The sequence below is a fragment of the Oryctolagus cuniculus genome, chromosome 20 (assembly GCF_051225735.1).
Source record: "Oryctolagus cuniculus isolate XC-2025 breed Fujian yellow rabbit chromosome 20, ASM5122573v1, whole genome shotgun sequence".
Taxonomy (NCBI): domain Eukaryota; kingdom Metazoa; phylum Chordata; class Mammalia; order Lagomorpha; family Leporidae; genus Oryctolagus; species Oryctolagus cuniculus.
The window spans coordinates 48,178,354-48,201,274 of NC_142886.1; the positions used below are offsets into that span (position 1 = coordinate 48,178,354).

The window sequence follows — 22,921 nt, forward strand, 5'->3', positions numbered from 1 at the left end:
GGCTGACGTCATCAGCGAATCCCCAGGGCTCTGCCGGGTTCTCGTGAGACGTCTTTTCCCAGGTCCTTGGGCGTGGCTGTTTTATTGACAGGCTTCCAGCTGTACCTCGTCTTCCTCTTTTGGGTCCATTCAGCTGTGAAACCCTTCCAGTGAGGTGTTGTTGTTTTTTTTTTTTAGAAGTTGTATTTTTTAGTTCCAAAATTTTCATTTGGTTTTTATTCATTTCTCTGAAATTCTCAGTCACAGAGGACCCGTATCCTCGTGCTGTCTTAGGTTCTTTGTCGGTTCCAGTATTTTGTCCGTTCTGGAGCTGGGCTCAGTTTCTCTTCCTTCCTTTTGCACTGTGTCCCGCGTCTTGTTTCTGGCACAGAGGATTCTTCCGAGCTCTGCCGGGACACTGGATGCTGAGTTGCAGAGACTCCGGGGCCCGGCGTTCTCCCACGTGTGCCCTCTCCAGCTCCGCACACGGCGCCTGGCCCCAGGACAGAAGCCACGGAAAGGGAGTTCACCTGTCTGGTTCCCTGCCTGCCCCCTGCAGGTGCACAGGAGCTCCTCACCGGAGTTCACAGCACCTCCTGGTGGCTGTGCTCTGCACAACAGGCACAACTTTGTTCCCTGTGCTTTGTTGTTGGGTTTCGCAGACGCTGCGTTTTGTACAAACTGCAGGTTTGTGCAGCCTTGTGTGGAGGAAGTCCTTCGGTGCCATTTTTCCAGGAGCACGTGCCGAAGGCTTGGGTTTTACATCAAGGCACGTCCGTTGCAGTTTAGACCTAATGCTGTTGCATCCCCGATAGGCTACACAATGTAATGCAAACATAACTTTTGTACGCAGTGGGAAACTTCGTTGTGTTGGTCCAGAACCACGCCCACGATGTGTGTGAGGCAAGACTGCATCCTTGTCTGCTCGGGGCGGGGAGCAGCGGGACAGTCGGGAGAGGTTGTCGGCCAACGAGGCAGTGGTGGTGAAATATGGTTGTTGGGATAGCAAATGGTTTAGATAAAGAACTCTAGGCCGGCGCCACAGCTCACTAGGCTAATCCTCTGCCTGTGGTGCCGGCACCCCGGGTTCTAGTCCCGGTTGGGGCGCTGGATTCTGTCCCGGTTGCTCCTCTTCCTGTCCAGCTCTCTGCTGTGGCCAGGGAGTGCAGTGGAGGATGGCCCAGGTCCTAGGACCCTGCACCTGCATGGGAGACCAGGAGAAGCACCTGGCTCCTGGCTTGGGATCGCCACAGCACGCCGGCCATAGCGGCCACTTGGGGGGTGAACCAACAGAAAAAGGAAGACCTTTCTCTCTCTCTCTCTCTCTCTCTCTCTCTCTCTCTCTCTAATACTGCCTGTCCCGAAGCAGCAGCAGCAGCATCTGATGCCTGCAAACACCGGCTGAGAAGTGTTTGAGGCAGAGGAGGCCGGTGGGGCTGGAGCCTGGCAGGAAGGCGGGACAGCGGGAAGCGAGGTTGGACAGGGAGCGAGAGCCAGGGAGCCTAGTGGGCTCTGATGAAGACAGGGAATTAGGGTTCCGTGTAGAAACGTACGACTGCCACCGCTCGGCCATGCACAGTGCCACGACCTCGGCGGCCCTAGCGTTGTGAGTCCACCCTCATTCACAGGTGGGGTTTATGCACTGTAGACACACTCTCACGTCTCTGCTACATGGAGGCTCTCTACTATCATGGGAGGGAAAACAAGTTGGCTTGCATGTAGAAAGATACAGTGGCAGCCAGAGCCGCCGTTTAAAACTGAGAAGCACAGGCATAGCCACTGGGAAGCCCACGGAGAAGCAGGGTTCTCCCGCCTCCTGTGTGGCAGCCGCGTCTCCCGGGAGCCCCACCCTCACCGGAGCCTCTCCTCTGCCCTAGATGACAGCGCCTCGGCGGCCAGCAGCATGGAGGTGACCGACCGCATCGCCTCCCTGGAGCAGCGGGTGCAGATGCAGGAGGACGACATCCAGCTTCTCAAGTCGGCGCTGGCCGACGTGGTGCGGCGGCTGAACATCACCGAGGAGCAGCAGGCCGTGCTCAACAGGAAAGGACCCACCAAAGGTAGGCGGGCCGCGGGCGCGGGGACAGCCGCGGGGCCGCTCTGTGGCCGGCCACGCCAGTGCTAGCGGCGTGTTGATGGAAAAACCCAGAGTTAGAATCACAAAGAGCAGTCTCGGCGCTGACAGTGTGGTCGCCCCGTGTGTGACCATGTTTGTGGTGTGACGTTGGTGAGCCTGTGTGGGTGACCCTCAGGTGAGTCGGGAACTGTGCCATGGCCCGTTGAGAACCAGCGTCCATCAGGATTCCCTGGGGTGGCGACAGCCGTTTGGCACAGCAGGTAAGACACCACTTAGGATGCCGGCACCCCATCTGGAAGCACATGGGTTCAGATCCCAGCTCTGCGGCCGCTCCCAGCTTCCTGCTGACACACACCCTGGGAGGCAGCAGGTCACGGCTCAGGGAGCTGGGTGCGCGCCACCCACATGCGGCACCTGGATGGAGTTCCCAGCCCCTGGCCTTGGCCTGACCCAGCTGTAGCTGTGGCAGGCATCCGGGGAGTGAGCCAGTGGAAGACGTTCCCTCTCTCTGTCTTTGAAATATGTTTTTAAAAGACTCCCTGTGGGTGGAGAGAGCCCCTGTGGGGGTCTGTTCCACGTGGGAAGTGTCCTCAGCTGGTGTTGCCATTCAGTTCAGCGTGGCCGGCGTCAGGCTCAGAGCCGGGACTGGGGGCACAGAGGGGCCCCCGCTGTGAGGAGCTCAGAATCCCCGAGGTCTCCCTCACGTTCGCCCCCTCCAGCCGGCCGGCGCCTCCTGGGCGACACCCTCTGCTTTCATGAGGACACCACCCACAGGGTCTGCCCCTCGGGGTCTCTGGCAAACAGATGTCGACATTTAGGCCCTGTGGCTCCTGGGAGTGAGACGAAAGGAAGCAGCATTTGAGTTCAGTCACTTGGTGGTGACCCTGTGCTTCAGATTTGGAAATAAAACCCTTGTGGGGGCCAGCGCTGCGGCTCACTAGGCTAATCCTCCACCTAGCGGCGCCGGCACACCGGGTTCTAGTCCCTGTCGGGGCGCCGGATTCTGTCCTGGTTGCCCCTCTTCCAGGCCAGCTCCCTGCTGTGGCCAGGGAGTGCAGTGGAGGATGGCCCAAGTGCTTGGGCCCTGCACCCCATGGGAGACCAGGATAAGTACCTGGCTCCTGCCATCGGATCAGCGCGGTGCGCCAGCCGCCTGTCAAAAATAAAAATAAAAATAAAATAAAAAAATTAAAAAAAAAAAACCCTTGTGAAGTTTCTCTCCCTTGGGGCTGGCTCTGCAGTGGGTTAAGCGCTGCCTGTGACAATTGATAATGCCATGTGAGTAGAAGTTCGAGTCCCACCTGTTCCACTTCCGATCCAGCTCCCTGCTAATGGGCCTGGGAAAGCAGCCGAAGGTGGCCCAAGTCCTTGGGCTCCTGCTACCTGTCGCTCCCCCTCTTCATGGAGGAACGACACTAAGCCCTGCCTAGGCTTCCTATCTGAGTCACGGCACCATTATGTCGCTCCCCCTCTTCGCGGAGGAACGACACAGGACCCTGCGCTGTTCTTTTGTCTGCTCGGCCCTCCCCGGGTTTGCTGCTGGTTCTTCCCGGGTTGGCTACCGTCCCTTCCACCTCCGTGGAAGGGCGGTTCCCCCTGCCACTTTCCCCACTTCCGCGGGGGAGCGGCACACCGCCGGCCGGCTCTCTCGGGGGCTGCACAGGTATTCCTCTTAGATGTTCCTGGTGCATGTTGTCTCTCTCCTCCTTTATAGTCCTCTTCCACCAATCCCAACTCTGCTACCCACACGCCGAGTACACTGCTCTCCTCCAATCAGGAGCAGGTCCTACAGTTTATTGGTTGAACTGGAGGCAGCTGTGTAGAAGCTGTTTCCTCCTCTCCCAGCACCATATCGTGGGAGAGCAGATGCATAGAATAAGTCTTAATTCCAGTAACTCAGTCTAGTCCGAGTTGCTCCCAGTTGCTCCCCACACTACCCATGTGGGAGACTGGAATGGAGCTCCTGGCTCCTGGCTTCCGCCTGGCCCAGCCCCAGCTGTTGTGGCCATTTGGGGAGTGAACTGGTGGATAGGTCTCTCCTCTCTCTCTCTTTCTCCCTCCTTCTCTGCAACTCTGCTTCTCAAGCAAATCAATCTTTTTTGAAAAGTTTCTTTCCCGCTAGTTAGTCGCTGATGTCCGGTGGACCTGGTGAGCCTTCCTCGTCTTCACCACTGTCCCTCTCCTCTCGCCGTGATGTCCCTTGGGTTGAAATGTGTTCATGTCAGTGTCCCTCTGCAGGCGCCTCCCTGGTGCAGGTGCCTGGAGGGACAGTGAAGACACCTGCGCCCCTCGATGGAAAGCCTGCTTGCACCCAGCTGCACTCCTGACCCCAGCGCTCGGCTCCTGCACCTGGGAGGCAGCGGGCAAGGGCTCCCCGCTGGGAGATGTGGGTGGAGTCTGCAGCTCCTGGCTTCAGCCTGGCACAGCTCCAGCCGGCGTGGGCCTTTAGAGAGTGAACTGTGGATGGGACATCTCTGTCTGTCGGCTTCCTCTGTCTCTGCCTTTCAAAAAAAAAAAAAAAAAAAACACCTTTTTTGTTGTTTGGATTTAAGAAATTGTCTCACAGTTACTGTATTTTCCTTGGAGCGGGAGACGTCTTTTCGTTCTCTCTCTGGCTCTGGCTGCATTTTCACACATCTGTGGTCAGAAATCTGTTTCTTATGGTTATCGCCAGCCCCGTGTGAGATACACACGCCGGGCTGATGTCTATATTTTGAGTAATCCCTTCAAGTAATCGTTTTTCTCCTTTTAAGTTCTAAAGTGATTAGGCTATTTAAATAGAAGCCAGATTATTTTAGGTATTCTTGACCTACTCAGATTTCCAAAAATAAATCTGATGACTCCTGTACCCTAAATGGTTTATTTGAAGTAGTTGCTTTATATAAAGCCTCCGCCTTTTAAAAGTCCTGTATTTTTAGACAGTGGCCGTCCCGACTCTTCTCACTGTTTAAGCTTGTCGTCCTGATATAGATCTGCAGTAGACGGGACATGTGGTATTCTACTTCGTAAGTATTAAGCGATCCCCCCACCCATACCCCACCCCAAGGTTAGTTGTCGGAGCTCAGGGCTCAGGGTTTAGAGCTTTGGGTGCACACCCCTGTGCTGTCTGCCCAGCGACAGTGATGGCTATGCCATTGACAAGCATGCTGCCTTCACGTGCTGGACGGGGCTCACCCAGGGCCATGCCGGCGGTGGGTGCCGTCTGGGCACGTGGCTGTCCCATGGTTACCATCAGGCCCCAGGTAGTGACCCTAACTCCTGTCCACGACAGCACTCGGCTCATTTCCAGAAAGTTCTCACGACTTCCAAGACTTGATTCACCTTATCAATACTTGTATGACTTAACTAGCATAGCAATGAGAATTGTAGATTCACGGAAATGACTCACTAGTCCCCAGCTCAAGGCTCCTGAGATGGGGACAGACTGGCCAGCCCCTTCCCGGTCCAGCCCCTGTGGACGTGAAGAGAGGCTGTGCCTGTCCTGACTGCCGGCTCCTCTTTGCTATTTTTTAAAGATTTATTTATTTATTTGATAGTCAGAGTTACACAGAGAGAGGAGAGAGAGAGAGAGAGAGAGAGAGAGAGAGAGAGAGGTCTTCCATCCTCTGGTTCACTCCCCAACTGGCTGCAGCAGCTAGAACTGTGCCAATCCGAAGCCAGGTGCCAGGAGCTTCCTCTGGGTCTCCCACGTGGGTGCAGGGGCCCAAGGACTTGGGCCATCTTCTACTGCTTTCCCAGGCCATAGCAGGGAGCTAGATTGGAAGTGGAGCAGCTGAGACTTGAACCAGCACCCATATGGAATACTGGCACTGCAGGTGGCGGCTTTACCTGCTACGCTGCAGCGCCGGCCCCCGCCGGCTCCTCTTTACTTGGGGGGTGCAGCCCTGGGCTTTGGAATTTGCTCAGGTTCTGCATAAGCTCCCCAAAGTGTGCTTTTCCTATTCTTCTCCCTGATTTTTAAAGGATTAGCCCTGGTTGCCAGGCTACCCTGCTTCACTTGGAGACAGCCGCAGCCTGCAGTCAGCTGGTTCTGGATGGACCGGCTCTCAGGTAGAAAGATCTGGAAAGTTTCATGACCGCCAAGCAGGGATTAGCACCTAGTGGAGAAGAGGGAGTCACACAGTTTATGGAGATATAATTTTATTGTAACTATTTTATTTATTTGAAAGGAAAAGAGGGAGAGAGGAAAGGAAGAGGGAGAGAGCAGAAAGCAAGACTCCTCTCGCCCATGCCTCATTTCCCAAATGCCCCCATAGCTGGGGCTGGGCCAGGCTGGAGCTGGGAGTCAGAACTCACTGTGGGTCTCCCACATGGGTGGCAGGAGCCCGACCACTTGAGCCATCACTGCTGCCTCGTAGGGAGCGCGTTAGCAGGAAGCTGGAATTGGGCGTGGAGCCAGGACTCAAGCCCAGGCACTTTGATATGGGATGTGAGTGTCTTATCATATGTTCTTAGCATCCTAGTAACATGAGGGTGTCTGTGTCGGTGCTGATGAGGGGAGAAGGCCCGTGCGTCCCTGGGCCAGGCCGAGCGTGAGCCCGAGGTTCTGCAGCACGTGCGGAGGAGGCTGAGCTGCGCGCACCGGCAGCGGTCAGCGCTTCTTCTGAGAGTTGCGTCTCCTCCGTGCTTTCTGGTGGCTTCTAGCCATTCTGTGCTGTGCATTCCTTCCTAGGCAGCAGACCTGAGCTTTTAAAGCCGCCGTTTCTCACCAACGAGGGTGACAGCGGCGTCGAGGCTGGCTTGCGGGCTGCGTTGCCGAGAAGACCAGGGCTGGCACTCGGCGTTTGGTTGCCGACGGACCCACTGTGCACTTGCACAGTTGATTCTCATTCCAGTGCTGGGACGTTAGTGCAGCGTCAATTAAAATACGGCTCTGGCTCCCCAGATGTGGATTATATGTTTCGTTGCCTGTTAACCAGCGAGTCCTTCATAGTTCTCATTTTTAAAAAGATTTATTTATTTGAAAGGCAGAGTTACAGAGAAGCAGAGAGAGAGGTCTTCCATTCGCTGGTTCACTCCCCAGAAGGCTGCAACTGCCGGAGCTGGGCTGATCCGAAGCCAGGAGCCAGGAGCTTCTTCCAGGTCTCCCATGTGGCTGCAGGGGCCCAAGAACTTGGGCATCTTCCACTGCTTTTCCAGGCTGTAGCAGAGAACTGGTTTAGAAGTGGAGCAGCTGGGACTTGAACTGGTGCCCATATGGGATGCCAGCACTGCAGGCGGCAGCTTTACCCACTATGCCACAGCACCGGCCCCCATATTTCTCATTTTAAATGTTGCGTGTTTCTTCAGGTTGTTAGGCATGTTGGCTTTTTAAATTGTTTAATATTCCCTTTTGCAAACTTTGAGATCAATTATGTCAACTAGTGGATCCCTTGGTTCATATGTCAAGGAGTTGTGTTAATTAATTAATAGCCTCATTCATTAATAGAGCAGATAATTAGTCATGTATCCCAAAGCTCCTGTTGGAGAGGCAGACAGGCAAGTCAGCCCTGCCGTGTCCAGATCTGGGGCCCTCGGCCTCGGGGTTAGCCCCTGCAGTCACCGTCAACAGCAGACCACGGGCCCCGTGTTCCACAGCAGACTGATGTTCAGAGCGGAACTTGTGGCCGCCATCGAATGGCTGGTTCAGGGCTGAGCCATGCGGTGGCTATGGTGGATGCCCACTCACGTCCCCGCTGAGTGCCTGATTGGCAGGTGAAGAACAGCCTGCAGGAGATGGACACGGGTGGAACCTTTCTGCCCTCGCCTCCTCGCCACGGGCCTTGAATTAGTGTTGGTCAGACCAAGCCCGGCAGTTAAGAAATGGTGACTGTGTGACTTGTAGTCACCGCTGGCCTGGACAGAAGAGTGAGAGATGTCTGCTGTCTGGATGAGACCTGCCCGGGTCCTCGCTGTCACTGTCACCGTTTGTGTGTGTGTGTGTGTGTGTGCGTGCATGCACAGGGTAAGACCTCTCCAGGACCTCACTGTCACTGTGTATTAGTGTGTGTGTGTGTGTGTGAGAGAGAGAGAGAGAGAGAGACAGAGACAGAGAGAGAGACAGAGAGAGACAGAGACCTGCTCGGCTCTTGCTGTCACTGTCACTGTCCCTGTGTGTGTGAGAGAGACCTGCCCAGGACCTCACTGTCACTGTCACTGTGTATTAGTGTGTGTGTGTGTATGTGTGTGAGAGAGAGAGAGAGAGAGAGAGAAAGAGAGAGAGACAGAGAGACAGAGAGACAGAGAGAGACAGAGACCTGCTCAGCTCTTGCTCTCACTGTCACTGTCCCTGTGTGTGTGAGAGAGACCTGCCCAGGACCTCACTGTCACTGTCCCTGTGTGTGTGAGAGAGACCTGCCCAGGACCTCACTGTCACTGTCACTGTCCTTGTGTGTGTGCAGCGTGAGACCTGCTCGGCTGTCACTGTCACTGTCCCTGTGTGTGTGAGAGAGACCTGCCCAGGACCTCACTGTCACTGTCCCTGTGTGTGTGCAGGGTGAGACCTGCTCGGCTCTTGCTGTCACTGTCACTGTCCCTGTGTGTGTGCAGCGTGAGACCTACCCGGGAGCATCCTGTGTACAGTCTGCTTCCTGTGCCTCACTGAGTCGGATTCTGCCTCAGATCCTCGGCTACAACTTAAACGTCACTGCATTTCATTCTTCTTGTGTTGTGTTTGGGATTTTCGATTTTACCCTGAGGGCCAAGCGGATAGAGCCTTTCATCTTCTGGTGTAGCTGTGGTAGGTACAGGGTGCCAGGCGTTCTACTAGGAACGTCCCCCTCCCGACCACTACGGCCCACAGCAGCCTGCGGGGGGGCACTGGCATCCTGATGTCACCAGGAAGCCGGGCGTGGGAGGGGCGGGGCTTGGCCAGGCTTGTGAGTGAGCTGCGTGGAGAAGGCACTCAGCCCCTTGAGGCTTCCGATTGCAGCCCTGCCCGGAGCGCATCCATACCTCGGCATTTATCCTTCTCCCTTTACCGGAGAAATTCTCCTTTTGGTACTGTGCTGCTGTGTTCACCTCTAGAACAGTTAAAGTGTTGAGAAAGTAACACCACTGGTTTATGAACCAGAGGAAGGTGCCACAGATTAGTCTCCCTGGAAGCCAGGGGCTCATTGCAGGAACTCGTGTTTGCCCCAGCCTGGGGCTGCTTCTCTCCCAGCCTCCAGCCGCTGTGCGCAGTGACCAATAGCCGCTCCTGTCTCTGGCTGTCCCGCCGGCCCAGCCCATGCTTGCTCCCGCTGTGGGTGCTTTGCCCACCCTGGGCCTCCTTAGGCTGCAGCTTTTCTTCTTTGAGTGGCTGATGTGTTTTTTTGGTGGAAGAAGCCTGGTCTGAGATCATGAGTGGCTTCGGTGTTTAGTTGGGGTGGCGGTGATGGTGAGAGTGCCCGGTAATTCCATTTTCCGTGAACTTTTTGGAGCCCCGCGTGTGTGTTTATGCTGACCTGTGCATGATGCACATTGATAATTACAGTCTGCATCTGTAGTAAGGTAAGCGTGAGTTCACACTGCGCCCCCTTTAACCGGGGCCACGGGGCTCCCTGGTCCCACTTGCTCATCAGGGAGCAGCCCGGCTCCTACCCTCCGTGCCTGCGCTCGCTCGTGTCCGTTCCAGGGCCATCACCCGTGCCTCAGGAAGCAGCTCTTCCAGCTGGAGGGCCGTGGTCTGCACTTCCCCTGTCTGTAGTCTTGCAGGCTCTGCTCATTTCCAGAATTGCCCGGGTCAGCGCCTCCCACCCCTCAGTCATGCCCCTCGACAAGGTCATGGCACATACCTGCGGTGCAGTTAGATTCTTCCCTCACAATCTGCCTCCTGCCACGGGGCCCCCATCTCTGGGCCAGTGTCCACTTGCATCTGTTGGGGTTCACTGCTGGTGCTATGAGGGTTTGAGCTGTGCCCAGTGTCGCTCAGGGCGTCTCTACCCTCGACACTGCCTCTCCTGACCCCTGGCAACCCCTGACCCGTGTTGTTCAGGGATGTCCTGAGCCTTCAGGCAGCCTTCAGACTCGCTGCTTGCGCCTGGCCGGGTGCCTCCATGGAGCCTGCATTGGTTCTTCCCTTTCACGCGTGTGATGTGTTCATCTCCTGGGTGGATTTTGTTTGCCCGTTCACCTGTGGAAGGGCACTGTGGCTGCGTCCAGGTCTGGAGAGTTACGGATGAGGCTGCTGGGCCAGGGCTCTGGCGTAACAGGTAAAGCTGCCACCTGCAGTGCCGGCATCCACTTGGGTGCCAGTTCCAGTCCCGGCTGCTCCACTTCTGATCCAGCTCGCTGCTAATGGCCTGGGAAAAGCAACAGAGTATGGCCCAAGTGCTTGGAACCCTGCACCCATGTGGGAAATCTGGAAGAAGCTCCAGGCTCCTGGCTTCAGCCTGGCCCAGCCCTGACCATTGTGGCCATTTGGGGAGTGAACCAGCAGATAGAAGAGCTCTGTCTCTCCTCTCTCTCTGTAACTATGCCTTTCAAATAAATAAATAAATAAGTTCTAAAACAACAAAAAAAACCAGAAGTATGAGGCTGTTGTAATATGTCAGGGCTGGTTAGAAGCACACGTTCAGGTCAGCTGGGCAGACACCTGGTGTCAGCACGATTCCTGGATCGCACGGAGAGACTGTTCAGTGGCTTGTGCGTGAGAGCCCCTGGGGCTCGGATCCTGGCCAGCAGTCGGCATTTTGTCTGTTTTTTGGATTTTAGCCATTCTAAAAGCTAGAGAGAGGTGTCTAATTAATATTTTAATTTGCATTACCCTAATGACAAGTGATTGCATCTTTTCATATGTTTATTGGCCATTTGCTTGTGGTTTTTGGTGAGGCAACTTTTCAGATCTTTTCCTCACTTGAAATATTGGGCCCTTTGGTTATTTACAATTTTATATACACACACACACATATATGTGTATATATTTTATATCTGTGTTTATTTTCTTTCCTTTTTATTTTTTATTTTTTAGATTTTATGTATTTATTTGAAAGAGTTACACAGAGAGAGAAGGAGATGCAGAAAAAGAGAGAGAGTCTTCCATCCACTGGTTCACTCCCTAGATGGCTGCAACAGGACTTGGGCTATCTTCTACTGCTTTCCCAGGCTGTAGCAGAGAGCTAGATTGGAAGTGGAGCAGCCGGGACTCAAACTGGTACCCATATGGGATACCGGCCCTGCAGGCAGCAGCTTTACCTGCTATGCCACAGTGCCAGCCCCATACGATTATATTTTCTTTTAAAGATTTATTTATTTGGGGGCCAGCGCCATGGCTCACTTGGTTAATCCTCCACCTGTGGCGCCAGCATCCCATATGGTTGCCGGGTTCTAGTCCCAGTTGCTCCTCTTCCAGTCCAGCTCTCTGCTGTGGCCCAGGAGAGCAGTGGAGGATGGCCCAAGTGCTTGGGCCCTGCACCCACATGGGAGACCAGGATGAGCACCTGGCTCCTGGCTTCGGATCAGCGCAGCACCGGCTGTAGCAGCCATTTGGGGAGTGAACCAGTGGAAGGAAGACCTTTCTCTCTATCTCTCTCTCTCACTGTCTATAACTCTACCTGTCAAATAAATTTTTTAAAAAAGATTTATTTATTTATTTGAAAGGCAGAGTTACACAGAGAGAAGTAGAGGCAGAGAGGGAGAGAAAGAGAGAGGTCTTCCATCCACTGGTTCACTCCCCAATTGGCCGCAACAGCCAGAGTTGTGCCGATCCAAAGCCAGGAGCCAGGAGCCTCCTCTGGGTCTCCTACATCAAAAGTGGAGCAGCCGGATCTTGAACCAGTGCCCATACGGGATGCTGGCACTGTAGGCGGCGGCTTTACCCACTACACCATAGCACCGGCCCCACGATTATATTTTAAGAGTTCTTTTTATAGTCTGTATACAAGTCCTACATCAGAGATGGGATTTACAAATATTTCCTCTCCATCCATGACTTGCATTTTCATCTCCCTAAATGTCTTTCACAGATTTTTGAAAATTTTAGGGGCCGGGGCTGTGGCGCAGTGGGTTAAAGCCCTGGCCTGCAGTCCCAGCGTCCCATATGGGCGCCGGTTTATGTCCTGGCTGTTCCTCTTCTGATCCAGCTCTCTGCTCTGGCCTGGGAAAACAGTGGAAGATGGCCCAAGTCCTTGGGCCCCTGTACCCACTTGGGAGACCCAGAAGAAGCTCCTGGCTCCTGGCTTTGGATCAGCACAGCTCTGGCCATTGCAGCCATCTGAGGAGTGAACCAGCAGATGGAAGACCTCTCTCTCTGTCTCTGCCTCACTCTGTCTTTCAAATAAATAAAATAAATCTTTAAGAAAAAGAAAATTTTAATGAAGTCTAAGCTGTTAACATTTTTTAAAAATTTCATTGTATCTGAAAATCCATCACCAAACCCAAGGATGTTTTCTTCTGAAAGTTTTACGGTTTTTCCCTTAGGTCTGTGATCCATTTTGAGTTAATTATTTTTTAAAAATATGGACGATTACATGTTCAATGAAATGCAATTTTCTTTTGACAAAAAATGTATTTATTTGAAAAAGAAAGAGTATGCGTGCGAGAAATATCTTCCCTCTGCTGGTTCACTCCCCTAATGCCCGCCCATAGGCAAGGCTGGGCCAGGCCAAATCCAGGAGCCAGGAGCATACGTGGCCTCCCATGGGGGCCGGCACCTGCTGCCTCCCAGGGTGTGCGTTAGCAGCACGCTGCATCAGGACGAGGAGGCGCATCTTGGTCCCAGACTCTTCCAATATGGGATGCGGGCGTGACAAGCAGCGGCTTCCCCTGCCAAGCCACACGGTTGGTTGAGCAGGGAACCCTCTCGCCGTGAACTGCCTGTGTCCTGTGTCCGTTTCAAGCTGGCGCCTGTCTCCTTCCGGACAGTGGCCATGTCAGCCTTCGCCAAAGGGAGTGTCCTGATGCTGTTTTCTGCTTGTCTTGCAGCGAGACCCCTGGCACAGACCCTGCCTCTGAGAACCACAGTCAACAATGGCACCGTGTTACCAAAGAAACCCAGTGGCTCTTTGCCGTCCCCCTCGGGGGCCAGGAGAGAACCTGCTGTTCCGGCAACCAAAAGGTAAGCCCAGGAGAGAGCCCCCAGTGAAGTCTGCCCACGAGCCCCTTGGGATCCCTTTGTGTGTGACACCTCGCAGCTCTCATCCGAGCGACAGCTTGCGGAAGCCCTACGTGGGGCGTGTTGCCTTGCTGGAGACTATAAACTTCTGGTTCTAGGTTTAAGCATTGTTGCCTTTGAAATCACATTGGCTCGAAGCACAGTGTATAGTTCATATTTTCTCTTAAGCTTCTCTTTTGAGAAAGCATCTGGGCGTATAGCCTGGGTAACAATGAATTTTCTATTCTCACATCCATCCCGAAAGTCAGATTGTCACAGTGACCTTACATTTTTACCTGTGAAACCTGATTAAGCTTATACTTTTTAAAAATTTATCTTAAGTTTTATTTTCTTTGTTTGAAAGGCACAGTGATAGAGAGAGGGAGAAAAAGATCTTCCATCCAATGATTCATTCCTCAAGTGGCTGCAATGGCTGGGGCTAGGCCAAGCCAAAACCAGGAGCCAGGAATTCCAGCTGGGTGTCCCATGTGGGTGGGAGAAGCCCAAGTATTTGGGCTGTCTTCCCCTGGCTTCCCAGGCACACACAGAGGAAGCTGGATCAGAAGTAGAACAGCCAGGACTCAAACTGGTGCTCCTAGATGAGATGCTGGTGTGGCAAGGGACAGCTTCACTCACTGTGCCACAGTGCTGGCCCCCGAGTGTTCAGACTCAAAGGAATCTGTGGCCTCTTTTAGATATGTTGAGTGTTCATTCACAATGGCCTGCCCCCAGCAGATTCCTGCTGTGTGTGTCATCAGGTAAGAGTTTTGTGCATTTATGGTTCATGACTTTTTAGAGCTTTTCTGTTTTTGCAGTGCTTTTTAGAATGTCGAGATGCAGTCCTTGGCTTCCTTTCCTGCCTGTTTGGTCCTTGTTAAATTTTTTGTGTTTATAATCACACGAAATGGCCTCGGAGGTCCCGCCGGCCGTGGTAGCTGTGGCTTGCATTCATCCGGCGTCGTGAGGTTGACCAGATGGAACTTTTTGAGCTTCAGGTTTCCATCTGTTACGACTTCCCGTTCAGGTTTTGAGTTGCCTCTCTCATGATTGACACTGGCATCTTGCGTGTACATGCTGGCCGTGTGTGTGATGTCTTCTTGAAATGTCCATTCCAGACCCGGCCCATTCTCCAGTGAAGTGGTTTTGTTGTAGGGTTGGAGCTGCCCCGTGTGCTCTGCACCTCCGTTCGTGAGACAAGTGTCTGCAGTTTCCTCTCGTCCTCCGGGCTGCAGGTTCTCCTTGACATGCAGGAGCTTTTAAACTTGATGTTGTCCCCTTTGTTTATTTTTACTTTCATTCCCCGTGCTCTTGGTGTCATATCCATGAAATCATGGCTAAATCCAATGTCCTGGAGCATTTTCCTTCTATTTTCTTCCAACAGCTTTATAGTTTCAGGTGTTATTTTTAGGTCTTTGATATACTCTGAGTTAACTTCCATAAATTTTGTACGGAAAGGGCCCCGCTTCGTTCCCTTGTCTGTGGCTCCAGTTCCCTGACCTGTTTGTGGAAGAGACGCTCCTTTTCCATTGCAGTCTCGAAGCCTCTTGAAGATCAGCCACCGTAGATGCGATGGTTGATTTCTGGGCCTGTGCATTGGTCTGTACCTCTTCCTTCATTTCCTGCAGTACCACTGTCCCTTGATCGCTGTTGCTATGTAGTTTTTTTTTTTTTTTTTTAAGATTTATTTATTTACTTGAAAGACAGAGCTGCAGAGAGAGAGAGAGCGAGAGAGAGAGAGCAGTCTTCCATTCACTGATTCACTTCCCAAATACCTGCAATGGGCAGAGCTGGGCCGATGGAAAGCCCAGAGCCAGGAGCTTCTTCCAGGTCTCCCATGTGGGTGCACGGACCTAAGCACTTGGGCCATCTTCTACTGCTTTCCCAGGAGTGTTAGCAGGGAGCTAGACTGGAAGTGGAGCAGCTGGGACTCAAACTGGTGCCCATATGAGATGCCAATATTGCAGGAGGGGATGTTATTCACTATGCCACAGCACCAGCCCTTATGTAGTGTGGTTTTTTGTTGTTGTTTTTTTGGTTTGTTTGTTTGTTTTTTTTTGACAGGCAGAGTTACACAGTGAGAGAGAGAGAGAGAAAGGTCTTCCTTTTCTGTTGGTTCACCCCCATCGCGCTGCACCGATCTGAAGCCAGGAGCCAGGTGCTTCTCCTGGTCTCCCATGCGAGTGCAGGGCCCAAGCACTTGGGCCATCCTCCACTGCTTTCCTGGGCCACAGCAGAGAGCTGGCCTGGAAGAGGAGCAACCGGGACAGACTCCGGCGCCCCGACCAGAACTAGAACCCGGGGTGCCGGCGCCGCAGGTGGAGGATTAGCCTAGTGAGCCATGGCAGTGGCTATTTTGGTTTTTTAAAAGATTTATTCATTTATTTGGAAGTCAGAGTTACACAGAGAGAGGAGGAGAGGCAAAGAGGCGGCGGGGGGGAGGTCTTCCATCCACTGGTTCACTGGCCACAACGGCTCCTGGCTTTGCCTTTCAAATAAATACATCTTTTTGTTGCTGTTGTTGTTGACAGGCAGAGTGGACAGTGAGAGAGAGAGAGACAGAGAGAAAGGTCTTCCTTTGCCGTTGGTTCACCCTCCAATGGCCGCCACGGCTGGCGCGCTGCGGCCGGCGCACCATGCTGATCCAAAGGCAGGAGCCAGGTGCTTCTCCTGGTCTCCCGTGGGGTGCAGGGAAGGCATCCTCCACTGCCTTCCCGGGCCACAGCAGAGAGCTGGCCTGGAAGAGGGGCAACCGGGACAGAATCCGGTGCCCCGACCGGGACTAGAACCCGGTGTGCTGGCGCCGCAAGGTGGAGGATTAGCCTAGTGAGCCACGGCGCCAGCCCAAATAAATACATCTTAAAAAAAAAAAAAAAAAAGCAAACCAGGACTGTGATGCCTACCATTTAATTCTTCTTTTCCAAGACTGTATTGACTGTATAGTCCCTGGAGATTCCATGTGAATGTTAGGATTTCTTTTTTTATTAAAAAAAAAATTAGGATTTTGATAGGAGTTGCATTGAATCTATAGATTGCTTTGGTTAGCGTGGACTTTTTAACAATATTAAGTGTTCCAATACGCGTGTGTGAGATGTCTTCCATTTGTTTGTGTCATCTGTGATTTCTTTTAGGGAGGTTTTGTGGTTCTCAGTGTGCTCGTCTCTTACCTCTTTAGTTAAGATTATTTCTAAGTATTTTATCCTTTTTGATGCAATAAGAAATAGTATTCTTGGGGCCGGCACTGTGGTGCAGCGGGTTAACGCCCCGGCCTGAAGCACCGGCATCCCATATGGGCGCTGGTTCGAGTCCCAGCTGCTCCACTACCAATCCAGCTCTCTGCTATGGCCTGGGAAAGCAGTAGAAGATGGTCTAAGTCCTTGGGCCCCTGCACCCACGTGGGAGACCTGGAAGAAGCTCCTGGCTCCTGGCTTCAGATCGGCACAGCTCCGGTTGTCGCGGCCAACTGGGGAGTGAACCAGCAAATGGAAGACCTCTCTCTCTCTGCCTCTCCTCTCTCTGTGTAACTCTGCCTTTCAAGTAAATAAATAAATCTTTTTTTAAAAGAAATAGTATTCTTTGCTTTTCTTTTGTTTAATTAATTCATTCATTAATTTATCTATTTACTTGAAAAGCTGAGTGACAGAGAGAGAGATCTTCCACCCATTCCCATCTGATCACTCCCCAAATTGCCTGCAACAGCTGGGGATAAGCCAAACCGAAGTCAGGAGCCAGGGACTCCCTCGGGGCCCCCGTGAGGATGGCAGACACGAGTCGTCCTCGGCCTCCCCAGGGGCATCAGCAGATGCTGAGCTGCCAGCGGTGGAGCCGGAACTTGAGCCAGTGCTCAGAGACGACAGGCGGGCATCCTGAGAGGCGGCTTGATCCGTGTGCCACAACCCCCGCCCCAGGAGTGCTTTCCTAATGTCCTTTTCAGATTGGTTATTGTTATTGAATAGAAATACACCTGATTTTTGTGTCTTGATTTTATTTTACACCTATTAGATCCTGTCATCTGCAAACAGTTTTACTCCTTCCTTTCCAATTTGTTTCTTCTTCTCGTCCCATTGCCCTGGATGGTTCTTCAGGACTACATTGAATAACAGTGGCCAGGGTGGGCGCCTTTGCCTTGTTTTTTATTTGGGAGGAACAGCTTTTAGTCTCTCACCGTTGAGTGCACTGTGGACTCTTCGTATATCACTTTTATCATGTTGCGGTAGCTCCTTCTGTTCTTCATCTGTTGAGTGCTGTTATTCTGAAAGGCTACCAGATTTTGTCAAGTGTTTCTTTCTGCATCTTTGGGTTTGGCCTGCATTCTGTTACTGTGGTGGGCTTCCCTGAGTTTGTGTTGAGCCATCCTTGCTTTCCACAAATAAGCCTGCATTGAACTCACAGCATAAATCATTAACACACTGTGCAACTCAGTGTGCTAGTAGTTTGCTGAGGATTTTTCATCAATATTCATCAGAGATTCTGGTCTGTAAGCTTCTTTTTGTGTCTTGTTTGGTTTTGGAATCAGAACAATGCTGATTGCATAGAACTAATTTGGAAATATTTCCTCCTCTTTAGTTCCTTGGAAGAGTTCAGGAAGGATCTTAAGTGTTTGGTATAACTCTTCTGTGAAATCACCTTTTTCTATATTTTTTCTTGGAGGGGAGTTTTTAAAAATTATTATGACTTATGGCTGCCTCTGTGGCACAGTGAGTTAACGCCCTGGCCTGAAGCATCAGCATCTCATATGGGCGCTGGTTCTAGTCCTGGCTGCTCCACTTCCAATCCAGCTCTCTGCTATGGCCTGGGAAAGCAGTAGAAGATGGCCCAAGTCCTTGGGCCCCTGCACCCGTGTGGGAGACCCGGAGGAAGCCCCTGGCTCCTGGCTTCGGATCTGCGCAGCTCCGGCTGTTGTGGCCATTTGGGGAGTAAACCATCGGATGGAAGACCTCCCTCGCTCTCTCTCTCTCTCTCTCTCTCTCTCTCTGCCTTTCCTCTCTCTGTGTAACTCTGACTTGCAAATAAATAAATAAATCTTTAAAAAATTTATTATGGCTTTAATATCCTTACTTGCTATAGATCTATGCATGTTATTTTTTGTTTCTTTATGATTCAGTCTTGATAGGTTATATATTTCTAGAAGTTTATCCATTTCCTCCAGGTTGCCCAATTTGTTGCTTTTTTTTTTTTTTTTTTTTTTTGGACAGGAAGAGTGGACAGTGAGAGAGAGAGACAGAGAGAAAGGTCTTCCTTTGCCGTTGGCTCACCCTCCAATGGCTGCCGCGGCTGGCGCACCACGCTGATCCAATGGCAGGAGCCGGGTGCTTCTCCTGGTCTCCCATGGGGTGCAGGGCCCAAGTACTTGGGCCATCCTCCACGGCACTCCCGGGCCATAGCAGAGAGCTGGCCTGGAAGGGGGGCAACCGGGACAGAATCCGGCGCCCCTACCAGGACTAGAACCCGGTGTGCCGGCGCCGCTAGGTGGATTAGCCTATTGAGCCGTGGCGCCGGCCCCAATTTGTTGCTGTGTAGTTGTTCATAGTGGTCTCCTGTAACCTTTGTATTTTTGACACAGCAATTGTAATGATGTTCCTTTTGTTTCTTTTCTTTTTAGAATTTATTTGAAAGGCAGAGAGGCAGAGAGAGAGAGAGAGAGAGAGGTCTTCCACCTATTGGTTCACTCTAAATGCCTTCAACAGCTAGGGCTTGGCCAGGCTGAAGCCCAGAGCCAGGAGCTCCACTGGGTCTCCCACACGGGTGGCAGGGACCCAAGTACTTGGGCTGTCATCTGCTGCCTCCTAGGACGCATTAGCAGGAGCTGGATAGGAAGAAATAAAAGGCGAAACTCGATCCCAGGCATCCTGATAAGGGACGTGTGTGTCCCAACTGATGGCTTAAACTGCTGCACCACAGCACCTACTCCTCATTTCTGTTTAAATCTTTTCATACTTTTCTTTTTGCTAATTTAACTAAGAGTTTTCCAATTTTATTGATCTTTTTTTTAAAAAAAGCCCAACGTCTGGTTTTGTTTTTTCTGTTCTCTGTTTCACTTTCCTCTGCTCCAGGCTTCGTCATCGCCTTTCTTCTGAAAACTTCCAGTTAGTTTGTTCTTCTCATCGGAGGGCCTGAGGTGCTGAGGTTGGGAGGCAGATCTGGGGCTGCTCTCTGCTTAGCAAGCTTTCACCGCTGCTGACCTCCCAGTGGTGTGGCAGCACCGTGTCCTGTCAGGGCAGCTGGGTTCTGTTTCGTTCTCATTTGCTTTTTTTTTTTTTTTAACTGTAGATCTGGTTTTTTTTTTTTTTTTTCAAAGATTTATTTATTTGAAAGGCAGAGTTAGAGAAGCAGAGGCAGAGGCAGAGAGAGAGAGAGAGAAAGAGAGAGAGGTCTTCCATCCACTTGTTCACTCCCCAGATGGCCGCCATGGCCGGAGCTGCACCAATCCAAAGCCAGGAGCTTTTTCTGCGTCTCCCACGTGGGTGCAGAAGCCCAAGGATTTGGGCCATCTTCTACTGCTTTCCCAGGCCACAGAAGAGACCCGGATCAGAAGGAGAGCAGCCGGGACACAAACTGGCGCCCATATGAGATACCAGCACTGCAGACAGCGGCTTTGCCCACGTGGCCAAGCACCGGCCCCTCATTCTCATTTGTCTCCAGCTGTTTCCTCAATCCCTTGTGGTTTCTTCTTTGGCCACAGTTGTTTTGGAGTGAGCTGTTCAGGGTGCATGTTTGGCCTAGCGGTTCAGACACCAGGATGCCCGTGTTCCGCCTCAGGAGCCCGCATTCGAGTCCCAGCTCTCTGGTGCCTGACTCCAGCTTCCTGCTATGCAGATCTGGGAGGCAGTGGTGATGGCTCAGTGCTTGGGTCCCTGCCACCCACGTGGGACACCCAGACTGAGTTCTGGGCTTCAGGCTTTTGTCCCCAGTCAGGGACCCTAGAGGACGTTTGAGGAGCAAAGCACTGGTGGGACTTCTCTCAATCTGTGTCTTTCAAATGCATTGCAAATGTCTTTTTTTTTTTTTTTTTAATTTAACTGAGAGGTAGAGTTTCAGACAGGCAGAGACAGAAAGGTCTTCCATCCACTGATTCACTCCCCAGATGGCCACAACGGCTGGAGCTGGGCCAATCTGAAGCCAGGAGCCAGGAGCTTTTTCTGGGTCTTCCACGTGGGTGCAGGGGCCCAAGGACTTGGCCATCTTCACTGCTTTCCCAGGCCACAGCAGAGAGCTGGATCGGAAGTGGAGCAGCTGGGACTCAAACCTGCTCGTATGTGGGATGCCATTGTTGCAGATGGCAGCTTTACTCGCTATGCCACGGCACTGGCCACTCATTTCTTCTTCATGTGAACATCTCTTAGACAATTCTTTCATCTTCGATCCCATGGGAGTTTCCCTGCCTGGTGCAGGGAAACTCTGCCATGCGTATGCAGCCACGCCCCGTGTTAACTGGCAGTTTTCTTAGACCTCATGGAGGCAGCAGGCCTGACCACGGCAGGCTGTACTTTGAGTTCTGACGTTGGCTGGGGAGTGAGGGCTGTGGACGGAGGCTGGCGCTTTTGCAGCAGGACCAAGGAGACCTCGCTGGGTCCTGCCCCCCCCGTCAGAGTCAGTGCTAATGATGACAAAGCTCGCCTAGTGCTACCATTTATCCCTAATCCTCCAACCAGCTTGCAACGCAGACGTTATCCCTGGTTTTCCTTTGCTAGAGCGTGGGGAACAGAAGCCCGCAGGCCGTCTGCACTGCCAGGCTGCTTCGCATAGCGTCGTCGGGTGCAGCCCAATGTCCGCTCTGGAGAACGCTTGCTGCGGCCGCCGCATGGGAAGCACTCCGCTCTCCTGCCGTGCAGCAGGGGCGGCTCACAGCAGAAGCTGCCAGCAGCTTGCAAGTCTGAGAGACACAGCTGCCCGGAATAAGGGCCCAGGGGCTGGACTCCTGTGCTGTGGTCAGGGGCCTGCATCTTTTCCCTGCACCTTCCGTGGGGGAGAGGCTCCCGCATCCTGGTTATGCTCAGCAGCTCCGTCTCAGGAGGAAGCAAAGGGGGGGGGGGTATGGTCAGAAGGCATCACATCTGTGTGAGAGAGAGCATTTAAACAGTAACTTTGGGGGGGGGGGGCAGGGCTGCAGCGCAGCAGGTAAGGCCACCACCTGCAGTGCCAGCATCCCATAAGGGCGCCAGTTCCAGTCCTGGCTGCTCCACTCCCGACCCAGCTCTCTGCTATGGCCTAGGAAAGCAGTAGAAGATGGCCCAAGTCCTTAGGCCCCTGCACCTGCATGGAAGACCCAGAAAAAGCTCGTGGCTCCTGGCTTCAGATTGGTGCAGCTGTGGCCGTTGCTGCCATCTGGGGAGTGAACCAGAGGATGGAAGACTTCACTCACTCTTTGCCTCTGCCTCTTTGTAACTCTGCCTTTCAAGTAAATAAATAATGAATCTTTTAAAAAATAAACAGTAACTCTCCTTCCAGAAGCATCCTACAGCTTCTGTAGACTTTTCCTTTTAATTTACAAAGCACTCCATGGATAAGCTATCATCAGCATGTCTCTGCCTACTAGAAACACTTGGTCTTCCAGCCTGAGTGCCCGCGACTCCAGGCTTTGCAAGTGCCATGTGGCCCGTCCCTTACTTTGTTTTCTCTGGGTTTCGTGGGCTTCCAGGGCTGTGCATTGGAAATATGCACAGTAACCTCCAATTGTGGCTCTGCAGCAAAGTCCTGCAGACCTCTTATTAGGAGAGAGTTTTGAAAACAGAAAGAAGCAGGCTGGGCATTCTGAATATTAGGAATAAAACAACTTCCAAGTCACTTCAAATATGTTTACAATTACGTAGGAATGTTCCTGTAATCAGAGTCCAGCATCTGTGGTGCGTGGATGGGATTCTGTTTCCTTTCTCTGGGGTCTTTCAGCCTGGTGCTTAGGAACAAAACCCCCTCTGGAAATGGTCCTGCGCTCCTCAGTTGTGCTTTGTTTTGCCAATTAAGACTTTGTTTGGGGTTGGGGGCTTGATGGGGATCCCTGGGAAAAGCTTTGTTTCTGCCAGTGGAAGTGGTACCTTGCTCAGCGGGGTGCTGCCTCAGACAATTGAAGCAAAAGACAATGGCTCATTCTCTCAGCTCCCACGAGGAGCAGTACAATGCAAGGCCCCACATCAAAAGAACAAAACTGGTGCAGAGCTCCAGGTTTTAAAGGGGCTGTTACCAGTGAGAGAGCCCCCAAGCAGCAGGCGATGGACCTCTGGACAAATAGTTCCCCTTGTCCAAGTGCAGCATCGGTGATGGTACTGAGGCCAGTGCCCAGCACCCACTTGATTTAAAGAACAGAGAATCTGACTTGAGTTGATCCATGTGATATTGGAATTTGATCCCTTAAAATTACATCAAAATGTGGCCCCTTAAAGTTCCCCAGAGGTCGAGTCTGGGGTGCCATACGATATCACCATATGTTTATTAATAAATCCCCAATATTAATAAGCCCAAGCAGCAGGTTCTTGCCTAATATTTAGAGAAGAATTCTAAATACTGGCATAAATAAACAAGGCAGCATGGTACATTTTAAGTTTTTATTTAGTGCGAAAGATGCATAGGAGAGTGAGAGCTTTATCTAAGAGAGAGAGGGGTGAATCTGGGTTCATACCGAGCACCAGGAACTAGCCATATAGAGGAGCATCTAGGCCAGGAAGCCTAGGGCGGGTGGCCCGAAGGCCACGTGCCCTGGAGGTGCGGGGCTACAGCAAGCCGAAGGGGAAGGAAGAAAAAAGGAAAAGGGCTGGACACACCCTGTTCCAGGCTTTTAATCCACTTCCAAAGGGGAGTGGTTAATTAACCTAATTGGCTGGTGG

At 52.2% G+C, this 22,921-nt stretch overlaps 1 protein-coding gene across 23 annotated transcripts in view; it reads left to right on the top strand.

The window, feature by feature from the left end:
* EML1 (EMAP like 1) overlaps positions 1-22,921 on the top strand; it is a 185,047-nt gene that overhangs the window by 100,594 nt on the left and 61,532 nt on the right. For all 23 annotated transcript variants that reach the window (XR_016226430.1, XR_016226431.1, XR_016226428.1 and 20 more), the window contains 2 exons: positions 1,857-2,039; positions 12,938-13,070. Coding sequence is in view for 18 of the 23 variants with exons in the window: in XM_070065387.2 (XP_069921488.2) it covers positions 1,857-2,039; positions 12,938-13,070 (316 nt within the window). In the remaining 5 variants the exon portion in view is untranslated. The remainder of the gene's footprint in view (positions 1-1,856; positions 2,040-12,937; positions 13,071-22,921) is intronic.